The following is a 13,461-nucleotide window of genomic DNA, read 5'->3' as shown; positions in this document are numbered from 1 at the left end:
AAGCCGACTCGCCGAGTCACTCATTAAATGACGTGTCCTGACCCGCTGCTACTCGACGAGTCACAGCGTCAACTCGTCGAGTAGACCTTAAAACATGAAATCTAAATGGAATAATAATGATACCTGACGGTTGGGGTGTTACAGTTTACAACCCTAATAATAATCACAGACCTCTAAGACTACTGGATGTGGGCAACTAGCTAAAAGATGTTATCATACCCAAAAGTGGTCACCTCACATGACATGTCACCTTATGGTGTTCGACCACCGAGTGAGGAAATGAACAACATGTTAGGCTTGAGGGAGTGGGTGCGGTAGAGGGTGCACTCCCTTGCCACATCAACTTGGAATACTGCCCCATCCCTACGGTTTTTGTGCGGTAGAGACCGCACTGTGGCACTCCAAGGGAGCGTTCCTCTCTTCCTATTGTCATTCCAATTGACCGTTGATTGGTCAGATTTTAAAAAAAAAATGTTTTTTTTAACCTTTTAAATTGAGTGTGGCATGAAACCACACTTTTGTGGTAATTGTTGACGTGTCGCCTACGTTGCAGTGAAGGGAGTGCAACTTTTGTGGCATCACTCCCTCTAGCCTTATAACACTCTCAATTTTCCATGTCATCATTTTTTTTCGATTTAATTTTTAATATTTATAAAAGAAATTAATAAAACATGTTATTTAAATAACACATAATTTTTTAATTAAAAATACCATTTACAATATATATATATATATATATATATATATATATATATATATATATATATATATATATAACATTACGACAAAAAAAATAACATTTAAAAACAAAAAAAATACATTTGCCCCCTAAATTATTCATCTTCATTTCCATCGTATATATAATCAGCAAAATCTTCTTGAAGTTGTCTGCATTTTCGTACGTGTAAATATTTCCAGAGTTTCCGATGATCTGTGTGAGTGTAAATATTTCTTAAATATAAGTTGTGATATTGATATACTTGCAAAGGAATTAATAATTGCATTCTTATATCATTTCTTTTTTAAACGGTAAATCTACCTTATTTTTACTAAACTACTCTTAATACCATCTATATCTCAAATAAAACTTGAACTCTCGACCTCAATAGTGTTTATATTCAAGTCCTAAGCATATCGACATAAATATAGATTTGATTACTACTCAATGGGTAAGTAATCGTTTATACAATCGTATTTGGTTTTTTATTGCAAACAAATTATAAATTTTTTAAAATATTAAAAGATGATATAATTTGCAAAACAATCTTACAAATACAGTCGAATAAAGTAGTTTTATTTTGTATCCAAATTTAGGAGAATTTTGTATATATCCTTATTAAAAGTTAAAATATCATATTTGCCCAACCGAATATCTAAATATCATATTTAACCTTCTTAAACTTTAAAATATCATATTTGTCCAAAAATATTTATTAAATATTTTAAAATCATTAAAATTAAAATAATAATTAAATGTATCGTATTACCCTTACCTTCTAAATCATAATAGAAACTTCATCAGCAACTAACTTGAAATTTGCCATCGGAAACAATAGAGTGTTACAGTATCTTTAAAATAAAAACTCATGAAACACAAAGAGTCAAATTTTGACCCGTACACACACAAAATATATTATAATACATTCAATTTTTTTATCCATTGCCGCGCACACAACCACATATAACAAAAATTGCAATTGGTAACAATCGGCGATAGCTATTTAAACTTTTTTTTTCACTTTTGAAGAAATACAAAATCAAACAGTAAAAGAAACTCATAGTTTAATCCCTTCTTCTATTCTTTAGGAAGCAAAAATTCAAAATAAAAAGGTAACTAGCAATTGACATTACGCCGCAAGAAGTTAACAACAGGTCTAGAAGATGAAGTTCCTGCAATTTAGAAGTTAGGGGTAATATGGTCTATTTGGTTTTTATTTTTTCAATTTTAATGATCTTAATATATAAAAAGAGAATTTAAAGTATTAAAAAATATTAAAAATATATATTTGGGCAAATATGATATTTTATAAGATTAAGAAGGCCAAATATAATATTTGGATATTAGATTGGATAAATATGATATTTTAACGTTTAATAAGGGTATATATGAAATTATTCCTTTAAATTTTGAAAATGCAAGAGGTAAATGGTAATATTTTTCATATTTCTTTAAGACTTTAACTTACATAATCCAATTAGTTTTTTATGAAGTATATATCCCATTAAGCATCTATAGTCGACTAAACACTACAAAATTTAATGTACTGTAATATCATAATTTCAACTTCTTTTCAACTTTGGGAGTGTTTGACTTATCTTTTTGAGAGGCAAAAATCATTTTTGGAAAAGTTACAAAAAGTCAGGTTTTTCTGACTTTTCCAAAAAGTCAGTTTTTCTTATATCAAAAATTCAAAAGTAGCTTCTAAAATCTTTTTACCAAACATCTTTTACATTTTATCTTTTCCAAAAAGGATTTTTGTCTCTAAAAAAATAAGCCAAACATCCCTTTTATTGATATATTGGAAATGATTATTAAATTGTTATCAAAATGATAATGGTTCATTTCATATATATATATATATATATATATATATATATATATATATATATATATATATATATGGGTTTAATGGTTTAGAGATAAGATCGGGTGAGGACTCTTTTTAAAGTGAGAACTCGTGAGGACACTTTAAAAAAATTGAAAAAAAAATATAAAAAAAATGCAAATCATAAAATCGAGCATAGTACTATATAAGAGAGAAAAAAAATTTGGATCATTAAAATTGAAGCATAGATCATTTTTAAGATCCATGATTCAACTTTTATGATCCATGATTCAATTTTAATGATGCAAAAAAAAATCCATTTTTTTTCTCACGGATATAATATTATGCTCGATTTTATAATTTGTATTTTTTTCAATTCTTTTAAGGTGTCATCTCGAGTCCTCACTTTAAAAAGAACTATCACCGGAACCTGACCCTAATGATTTATAGAAGTTAAAAAGTATAAAATTTATTAGGGAAATCTCCATAAAAGTCCTAAAATTTTACTCTAATTTATGAAAAAATCTCAAACTAAAATTTGTTTACGAAAAAGCATGAATTACCGGTAAAAATGGCGATTAGACCCCTTTTTCCCGGTTTACCGGTTTCATTACTTACCTGTTTCATTAAAGTCCAATTATTTTACCCTAATTTACGAATAAGTCCCAAATTAAAACTTAGTGATGATTTAACCCTTTTTTCCATCAAACTTACATTTTATCTGTTTCATTGCAGATTTAGACACATAGTCATTAAATTAGTTGCTAAGATGGATACGATGGGTTATATAATATTATATTTACTGTAAAATTTGATATTCATCTCATCGGCTCATTTATGACTATTTATCTAGGTCAGCAGTGAAACCATTAAAATGTGTGTTTCCGGGAGAAAATGGTAAGAAATGAGATGATGTCTGATGTGATGGATATATTGGGTTACATAAGATTAGATAGACAATTTGAAATTTCTTATAAACGTAAAAAATAACATAGTTGTTGCTAGTTTATATAATTATTGCAGTCTTCGTCGGATGCATTTTATACTCCAAAAAAATATACAATATATCAAAATATCAAGTTTTATGGTAAACGTAGCATTATATAACCCAACATATCCATCTCATTAGCTCATTTAATGATTAGGCGTCCAGGTCAGCAATGAAACCGATAAAATGTAGGAGAAAATGGTCAAATCATCAATAAATTTTAGTTTGGGACTTATTCGTAAATTGGTATAAAATAATTGGACTTTAATGAAACATGTAAGTAAAGAAACCGGTAAACCGGGAAAATATGGTCAAATCGTCATTTTTACCGGTAATGCATGCTTTTTCGTAAACAAATTTTAATTTAAGATTTTTTCGTAAATTAGGGTAACGTTTTAGGATTTTTATGGAGATTCCCCAAATTTATTATATTATTACCATAAATATATGTCATGTTGGCATTTTCACAACCGATTGAACTTATCACGTCCTTCAACATCCATTCAATTGTGGATGGCTTTAAATACTATTGATGATCTAATAAATTTAGATAAAAATATTACCAATATTTTATACGATTTAGTTATATTTCTTGTCCTTATACAATTTAAATTTAGGTAGAAAGTACTATTATTAAATGCATTTAATCATAATATTAATTGCTTGTATGAAAGTGCAAAACAAAATGGTCACGACTCACGATTATGACTTTCACAAATATATGTTCCTAAAAAAATAATGTATATTTAGGTAATTTCCCGCAAACTATTTTTTTTTTAATATTAAATAGTTATTAATAAACGTATAAAAGTTTTATATGCTTTAGACATGGTTTCTTTTTGTCTTAAAATAATATCTTTTACATTTGGTATTTAATTGTTACTATATATATGAATATATAAAGAAGAAAAACCACAAGTCTCCACAGGATGGCATTTGCCTCTTCCTTCTTGTATGCTTTCTTGCTTCTTCAGGTATTACATCTAATTATTATCTACCAAAAAAGTCTGAATTTTTTTCATAAACTTTATATAAAACAGGAAAATTGTTGACGATTTTATCACATTAGGTTACATGTGTTGTGTGTTTATAGTTGTTAACATATATATTCATTTGATATTTGATAGTTTTGTCTCAAAAGCAATGCTCATGAAATCATCAAGGAACCCATAAGAAATGTTCACAACAATGATCAAGGTTTGGACCCTGCTCTAAATGTGTTCTTTAGAGTCAACGATCTATATCTTGGGAAAAAAATGTCAATTTATTTTGCTACAAATGACAATTCTACCCCTACTCATCTACTTACTCGAGAAGAAGCCGATTCGATCCCTTTTTCACCATCAAGACTCTCATACCTTCTTGAATTCTTCTCATTTTCTAACAAATCCCCACAAGCTAAAGCTATGGAGACCACACTTAAACAATGTGAGCTCAAGCCCAAAGAGGGTGAGATCAAGTTTTGTGCCACGTCATTGGAGTCCATGCTGGACATGACACGCGGCATTTTGGGTATGGTCAAACTCAAGGCTTTGACCACCAAGATTTTGAATTCCAATCATACCCTTTTCCAAGGGTATACGTTTGTGGAGAAACCATTGGAGATTTATGCTCCTAAGATGGTGGCTTGTCACACCATGGCTTACCCATATTTGGTTTACTACTGCCATGGGCAAAAGGGTCATTTCAACAGGGTGTTTAAGATAGCATTGGAAGGTGAAAATGGAGAGAGAGTTGATGCTGCTGCTGTTTGCCACATGGACACGTCCACATGGGATCCTGACCATGTGGCATTCCGCGTGCTTGGCGGCCAGCCTGGCAGCTCTCCTGTGTGCCATTTCCTTCCTGCTGATAATGTTGTGTGGGTCCCATCCACTTAATTGTAAGGATCATTATGTAAAATCATAAACTAAATAAATAATCATAATGAGAGTTACTGATTTTTGGATCGGATCATATCAATATTTTATAGCTATTGCTCATGACAAAATAACGTTTTTTTTAAAACTTGTTTTATGAACTTTTATATAAAATTTACTTATATCTTTGGGTTAAAATGCAAAAAATAACAATATGAATTTCATAACAACATAAAACAATAAAAGATAGCCAATCTACAGCAGATAATCTCTTGATGTTCAAAAGAAATATGAACATGAGGAAGAGTTGAAACAAGAATTTGTGACTCCACTTGATCTCAACATGTCATGAGTCATCCAAGAATGGCAGCCATTAATGTTTGCTTATGAACCTGAATACATATACAAAAGTAGATAATAATATCAGCTGTTATAATTCGACAAACTTTCATGTTTTTGTAATTATATGTAACACTATGATAACAAGTAAACAACTAGTTTTAAAATTAAAAAGAAAAAAAATAGAGCACATACCATAGTTTTGCTTAACCTTGGTGAAATTGTGAATGGCTTTTAGAATTAAACCATATTTCTTATGCTTCAGTGGGCCCATGTGTCTGCAAGAAATAAGTAGGTCAAAACTCGAGCAATCAAGAAAAAATGTAGAGATTACATTCACTTATAATATAAAAAATTCATAGAAAAATGCATTCCATTCCTACACAAGAAGTAAATAAATAGGATTTAGTAACCTACACAATCTCTGTGTATCGAATTCTCCATGCTGGAAAACCAAGGTGGCATCTAGCTGGCGCGTAAACTAATAAAAGGTCAGGATCAGGCTCTACAACACCTACCACATAATCACACAAGAAATCAATATATGTAAGTGATCTTTTTGTTATGGTGTTTTATTTGCTCCTTTAAATTGTTTTTGAGTTTTTCTTTGCTATAATCTCAAGATAAGGGAAGAAGAACAAACCTAGGGTTTTTAATGCATCGGTCAAGTAACTCTCTGTGAAGAAAGGTTTTTCAGCATCATCATCATCCAAGTAATACTTTTTAAAAAGTACATTAGCTGCTTTTGCAATTACTACTTTTCCATCAGAAATTGAAACAAATTCAAAATCCATTTGCTTTTTATTGAGAAGGGAATCCATTTTTGAATCATCCTGCACTAACAGGCAACAAATGACACTTAATGTCTGTTCAAAATGACAAGAAGATATATAAAGCTCATAGGTCATACATTAGATGGTTTTGATGAATTAAATCTCTCTACAAAAACTTCCTTTGATTTCTTCAACACTCCTACATTTACAAGAGTGAAAGAAACCATTATAGCCACACATATACATTTATGTAGGTTTAGATTCCTAGAGAAAAGATCTTGTAAATGCAGTATTACCTTCCTTGTCATATAGACAGACCTTTTTGATACCAATGTCTGAAAGCCATTCCAAAAGTTGAATAACTTCTGTAGTCTCACGAGCTTCAACACTGTCTATGACAACTCCAAGATAATTGACTCGTTGTAAGTTTAAATGTTCATATGCTTTCACTATTCCATTTGTTATAAGGTAGTTTTCAACTGTTTGAAACACCTCTTGGGCAAAGTAAAATACCCTAAGAATCAAGTGGAGAACATGCCATAGCAAAAGAAAGATGCTGTTATCGTTCTGCATAAGATTATGTTCACATAAGCAACTATATCAAGTATCATGACTTTTGGACCCATGAAATGAGAATGACAAATGAGTTATAATAAAGAATATTAACTTCCATAAGAAATTAAATACCCACAAAACCAACTTCAAAGAAGAAAAAAAAAGATTATTACCGGTGTAATCCTGTCAAATGTCTGTTGGAAATCCTCTGCCACATTCATGGTCTACAAACAAAAATAAATGGATAAACATAAATGATATGCTATAATGTTGAAAATCTGGTTAACAGGTCAATGCATAAACAGTAAACCCCTAATCATGCTCTAAGCAACAAATTTATAAGAAAACTTTGCAATTTCATCATTGTGGTTTGTTTTAACTGGAAGAACTTTCCAGAGTTGTAAATTAAGCTACAAACAGGGCTCTCCGGTAACTGGTAGGTAAGAATGAAAAAAAAAAAAAAAAAAAAAAACTCAAAATTTTCTTACATAGTAAACAGAAAAAATAAGAGGGGATAAGATACACACCATTGACAAAAGGAAAAAACTTGCTTTTCTTCTTGAGCAAATCAATCAAAACAACATTTTCATCACTTGTACGGAAAACACATAAAATCATACGAAAACCTAACTCTTGCTGGTTTCAAATAGCTTCACGACTCAAAAATGGTATTGTCGTGTAGAAACCAAAATGAGCCAAAAACTTGGAAGTCGTGAAGCTGAAATCGGTTTGTAGATGATGAAAACGATCATAATACCGGACTCACGTACCAAAATTCAGTAATGAATTGACGCTAATATTCATGATCAGAAAACCAATCCTCCACATTAAATACCACTAATCAGTTTTGAACAACAACCGATTCGTAACATACCATCAAATTAAGTGAAAACAAAACCCTAATTGTGCATAAGAGTGAGAAAGAAGTAGAATTGCGGAACAACAATGGTACTTACATAAGGAATCTTGTTTTCTACTGTTGTGTCTCCGAAGGCGATCTCCGCCACACCTCGATCTCGAGAAGTAGAAATTGAAGCGATGAGAATAGCGTATAAACGGGGGAGCTGTGAATAAGGTGTGATGAACTAAGGGCAGTTTCGGCTTTTCATCTGACATACCCGCCAAAAAAGAAGATATAGTGGCTATCTTCGATTTTATTTTAGCTTTTATAAAATTCTTTATATCGGAGAGAAGATACTTCTATTTTACTTTAAGCTACATTTTTTTTTCTTTTGATCTGTAATGGGATTTGAATCCACAACTTATAATTGAAGGGTTTTTTCCATCAACACCGAATACGCTAGGTTACAAGCATTTTGGTTGAACAAAATGCAACTTGTTCAACTTATCTCACTTACTTCACACATTCTCATCATGCTTCTTAGTTTAGCAAATGTCTATAACTTAAGTGGTTTGGTCATTATGTCTACTACATGCTTTGTACCTCTAGTCCTCTACAATGCAACAATGTTATGGAACCTTCACTACTTTACACTCGAAGGAAGTGATATCTTACTCGTATGTTCCTGCTTCGACTACGACTACAAAAGATTTGATTTTTTGATAATTTGATGGTTAAAGTGTTGTCATACATTAGAGCTGTGTAATTTCCTTCCTTCACGTATCCAAGTTGCTTTAGAATTCCATGAACCATATTGTTTGGCATGCTTAAGCTACTACACCTATATACTCCGCTTATGCGGAGGATAAGATCACAATTGGTTGTTTCTTTGAGCTTCATAAAATTGCTCTTAGGCATACACGAACACATATCCACTTGTGCTTGTGTTGCCATCTTCATCTTCTGCATGATCATTATTGGTGCACCCCATAAATTTATCTTTCGATGTATGTTTGTAATAGATTCATACTCCACATACCCTTCTATCTATCTAAAAGCTCTCTTAGCAGCTTGAAGATGCATTTATGTTGAAATGTTCATGCACTACTCAACATTGAGCCTTGAACAATTGGAATATTCACCTTTTTCTATAAGTTGTTTGTATCGTGTTGCGTCTACTAAGTTTTCATGTTTGACCTTATTTAATGTTGAGCCTATAACAATTGGGATATCTGCATTTTCTTATTTATCATGCCAAACTTCTTCAATACTTCAAGATGATACATTTGTTGACATATAAAGAACCCCTTTCCTTTTGTAATACTTCAATTCCCGAAAAATAACTCATATTCCCTAAGTTAGTCATAACAATTTTTATATCATGGATATTTTCAAAAATCAAGTAAAAGTCGAGTGTTGTCACTTGTATGAAATAAATCATATGTGACGTCCTAAAAATACTAAGTAAAAATTTCATTTATAAATCAACCAAACTTTCATTCGTTACTACCAAAAGATAGATAGAGTATAATGTATTCTCAAAACATCAAAGTAAACCATAAAAATATATTGTGGAATAAATCTTTGGGGATGCATTACGATCAAGATGGGTCATTTCTCTTGGAACCAGAAGTACCTGAAACATTTAAACATAAAACCGTAAGCACAGAGCTTAGTGAGTTTCCTAAAATACCACATATCATACGTAACATCGTTCCACACCGACACAACTAACGGGTCCGGCCCACATTACGGACCTCGCACAACATGCATGCAAGAATCATAAAGGCAATCTAGCATCCTACATAGTATAGTGAGTAAACTCACCTCATAGACGCAATCGACAGCTAACAAGCTCAAACAATCGCAAAACGGGTGCTACACACCTCCACATAAGGAATCTACCAATTAAACCAAGTTTCAAAGATGTTGATCTGGTAATTTGATTAAGAATTGTGTTAGATGTTTTATTATTTTTTATATAGTTATTGTTTATTGTTATAATTTTTGTTGTATACCAGGTATTCTTTCCAGTGGTTGAGAGGGGTAAATGTTATTTACTATGCTTTGATCTAAGGTTACCCACCTACGACAATATAGATCATGTCAACCGAACAGGCTCTTTGGCGAGTATATATGGAAGCAAACCAACTATTGTGGTAGGATTAAGAATTACATACTAGTATTGTTATATGAGTTTTTTTGTATTAATAAATAAATGTATTGTATTGTACCACAGAAAAAATTGTTTGGCAACTTCTTAAAATCACATCACCAAAAAGCAACTGCTTTTAACAAAATGAAACCTTGTGTGATGAATATTAAATGGAGAGTAGCAAATGAAGGATCGAATTATGGAGTGTATCTTATGAGGCATATGAAATTGTATATGGGGGAAGGTGAAGGACGTTTGGATTGCGGTTTTGCAGGTAAAACACAGAGTGATGTTATTGCTCTAAATAATTTAAGAGTTAAATACATGGCAAGACTTATGAAATCCGACTACAACAAGTATAAAAAATATGTTTGAGAGAGATGCAGAAGCTTATGAAAGGCTTGATCCGTTGGAGAAAATGGTTCTGAGGAATGAAGTGAAGGAAGCTAGGGAGAAGAAGAGACGTGGAAGGCGTCGGTTATAAGATGCACAAGTTGTTTTGATTAATTAACTATGGTAGAATGGTTTTTTTTTGGGTGACTTTAGTGCTTGAAATGTGGTAGCATGTTTTTTTTTGTATTGTTGTTTTTGTTTGGGAAACATGAGAGCTCATTTACAGCTCATTTTATTTATTTATTTAGCATATTTTATAATTTTAATTTATTTTTGATGACGATACATTAAAATCCAGTTTTGTATTGTTTTATAATGTTTTGATATTAGGTATGTGGAATCATTATTCATAGTTAATGTTAGTTATAAATAATAAAAATAATATGGTATTGTTCTTAAAGAATGAAAAAAAGCAAAATATGTTATGAAAGTTAATAAAATAAAATGTATCCCTAACTGAAAGAATTTAATAGTGTATGAAATTATAGTCATTCAGTTTAGTGATTTACTATATTATTACGTAGAAATGATTGTGTTGGTATATGGTTTTCCAATAAATGTAAAAGAAACAAAACAATGTGTAAATTAGAATTGTATTAGGTAGGTATGTATAATTAAATTGTATACGAATATATTAATTATTGGTTGGAATATATTATTCTGCTGGAATTTGTAAGCAACTTAGTTGATTCAATCTTTTGGAAATGCTATGTTTGTTGGTTTTACAGAGTAGTTGTGAAAATGAATGTTTATGTAGGATTGTAATGTTGGCGTAACACACTTGAATGAATGAAAAAAAAGTATTCACTAATGCATAACCATAGTAAATAATTTATTAAAAACATAAACAATTAAAATGAATGTCAATCAAACACATGAAACATAAATGTTATTGTAGTATCAAAATTTAATAAAGCTATCAAAAATTAAAACTACTTTCGCATGTTTTTAGAGGACAATTTCGTTTATCATGCGAAGCCATCTGTTTACATGAACCACACTTTCTCTTAGGCTTCAAACTTTCTTTTTCCAGCATTTCTTTTTTAGATTTTAATCTCTTACCACGACTGTCAGTTCCCTTATTACGAATACCAGATGGATTCTCAATGTCAGGCACGTCATTAAGCAACTCCACACCTAAAATCTGGTTGTAAAATGATTCTCTTTAGGGCATCTCGCGCACTGGACAATCATCTACAAATTTTATTTTCAAATTATTCAGCTCATCGAGGTATGACTTTAACTTAGCAGAATCATGGCTCAAAAATGAAACACAATAGTCTACAGTTGAAATTTTTTCAACAGTCGTCATGTCAGAATTTGAATCGACAAAAGAATTAGAGAAACACCTCTTAAGTAATTATGTTGGAATAACATCCCGACACCAACGTCTCGGTGTGTATTGTTCAGGAATCTGTTCAATACTATAAAACTTAAAAACACATAATATGTGCCTACACAAAAGTCTAACATGTTCAAAATGCATGCAGCTACACTTGAATGAAATCTGTTGTTGAGTGGGTAACCTGGAATATGTATGATAGTAGATTACTATATGTTAGTAAGTCATAGTATGTGATTAAAAAGAAATGATTACATAATGAAATAAGAACATACCGTGTATTCAGTATCCTTTATAAGACAACCGTAATGGTATTCCTCAAGTTTGTCATCAACAACGGGACTTGTTGGTTGCCTAGTGCTTATGTTCTTTTGTTTCTCCAAAACAATAATTATGTCAACACCATTGCAAGAAGTCACACTCATTTAGAAGCAAGTATTTTCATAATCTAAAATCTCTTTCCGAACCTAATAAAATATTTTACGAGTGTACACCTTTGAAGCATGTGGTTCGTTTAGACTAGATGTGATGAATCTAGGAAAAGGTGTGTCAGTGTTGTAACGCCTCGATTCTCAGGTATCGATTTTATATAAGAATTTTCTTGATTTCAAGGTCTACTCGATGAGTTGGTTGCCCTACTCGTCGAGTAGCAGCGGGTTGGTCCGCGTGTTTTAGTGACCTACTCGCCGAGTCCATGAAGGGACTCGACTAGTAGGAGCTGGCAGATGAAACCCTAAATTCCGGGGTATTGCACCCTATTTAAAGGATCATTAGCCTCCCCCAGTCTCCCCTTTACAGCTCCTTGACACTCTTAAACCCTAAATCGCGTGTGTGTGTTCCTTTGGTGTGTTAAAGCTTGGAAGAGGGATCTTGGTGAGGGAACACTTGGGGAAAACAAGTAAATTGAAGCAAGGAACTCGTAGGAAGCAAAGACCTACTTCAGTTGGCACTCTCTTGAAGGCATTAGGCTGTTTCCTTTGCTCATTTTGTAACATCCCAACCGTCAGGTATTATTAATTTTTCCATTTAGACTTCATGTCTAAGGTCTACTCGACGAGTTGGCGCTTGACTCTTCGAGTAGCAGCGGGCCAAGACACGTCAATTAATGAGTGACTCGTCGAGTCGGCATGAAGACTCGACGAGTAGGAGATGGCAGTGGAAACCCTAATTTTCAGGGTTTTGCACCCTATATATTGGACCATTAGCGCCTCCCACTGTCCTCTATCACCCTCTTGAGACCCAGAAACCCTAAATTTTGTGAGTGAGAGCTTGGAGAGTGTTTTGGAGCTTTGGGAAGTGACTTTTGTGAAGGAAATTTATAGATCAAGAGGCTAGTATCAAGATTTCTGTGTGGATCCAGAGTCTACTTCAGTTTGGGCACGTTTTGGAGGTAACCAGCTGTTACCTTAACCTCTTTTTCTTCTAGAATCATTCATATGTGGAAACTAGGGCTTTCTTTAGTTATTCATGAAGGGATTTTGGTATGGGAGCTAGATCTGAAGTTGAAACTTCAGATATGAACCTCTTTTGAGTCCTAAGTCCATAAATTTTCCAGCTTTTGCAAGGATGAGACTCTCCTATGGTGTAAAGCTCCATTAGAAGCTTAGATTGGTCATTTAGAGCCTTTAGGGCCTTGCATGCGTGTAAAGTTTGCAACTTTACGTGATAAA

At 32.2% G+C, this 13,461-nt stretch overlaps 2 protein-coding genes across 2 annotated transcripts; one reads left to right on the top strand and one right to left on the bottom strand.

Annotated features, from left to right (window-relative positions):
- Window positions 1-4,449: 4,449 nt before the first annotated feature.
- LOC145138679 (BURP domain protein USPL1-like) lies at window positions 4,450-5,477 on the top strand. The gene is made up of 2 exons (XM_079072719.1): window positions 4,450-4,508; window positions 4,662-5,477. Exons 1-2 carry the CDS (start codon window positions 4,464-4,466, stop codon window positions 5,412-5,414), a joined length of 798 nt encoding a protein of 265 aa, XP_078928845.1. The 5' UTR covers window positions 4,450-4,463; the 3' UTR covers window positions 5,415-5,477.
- A 121-nt stretch (window positions 5,478-5,598) lies between these two features.
- LOC145137796 (uncharacterized) lies at window positions 5,599-8,171 on the bottom strand. Its single transcript, XM_079071930.1, has 8 exons — window positions 8,017-8,171; window positions 7,234-7,284; window positions 6,802-7,072; window positions 6,643-6,704; window positions 6,376-6,565; window positions 6,150-6,246; window positions 5,928-6,010; window positions 5,599-5,785 (listed from the first exon to the last, which is right to left on the bottom strand). Exons 2-8 carry the CDS (start codon window positions 7,279-7,281, stop codon window positions 5,778-5,780), a joined length of 759 nt encoding a protein of 252 aa, XP_078928056.1. The 5' UTR covers window positions 7,282-7,284; window positions 8,017-8,171; the 3' UTR covers window positions 5,599-5,777.
- Between the last annotated feature and the right edge of the window lie 5,290 nt (window positions 8,172-13,461).

This window comes from Lactuca virosa, chromosome 9 (assembly GCF_052849685.1).
Source record: "Lactuca virosa cultivar CGN04683 chromosome 9, Lactuca_virosa_CGN04683_v6, whole genome shotgun sequence".
Taxonomy (NCBI): Eukaryota; Viridiplantae; Streptophyta; class Magnoliopsida; order Asterales; family Asteraceae; genus Lactuca; species Lactuca virosa.
The sequence above is the reverse complement of the archived record's forward strand: the minus strand, read 5'-3'. Positions and strand labels throughout refer to the sequence as shown.

Coding starts and splice junctions, on each gene's coding strand:
- LOC145137796 (XM_079071930.1), bottom strand. CDS start 7,281: ATGAATGTGGCAGAGGATTTCCAACAGACATTTGACAGGATTACACCG. Junction 7,073..7,233: donor CATTTGACAGGATTACACCG/GTAATAATCTTT, acceptor AATCTTATGCAG/AACGATAACAGCATCTTTCT. Junction 6,705..6,801: donor CTGTCTATATGACAAGGAAG/GTAATACTGCAT, acceptor TTGTAAATGTAG/GAGTGTTGAAGAAATCAAAG.
- LOC145138679 (XM_079072719.1), top strand. CDS start 4,464: ATGGCATTTGCCTCTTCCTTCTTGTATGCTTTCTTGCTTCTTCAG. Junction 4,509..4,661: donor ATGCTTTCTTGCTTCTTCAG/GTATTACATCTA, acceptor GATATTTGATAG/TTTTGTCTCAAAAGCAATGC.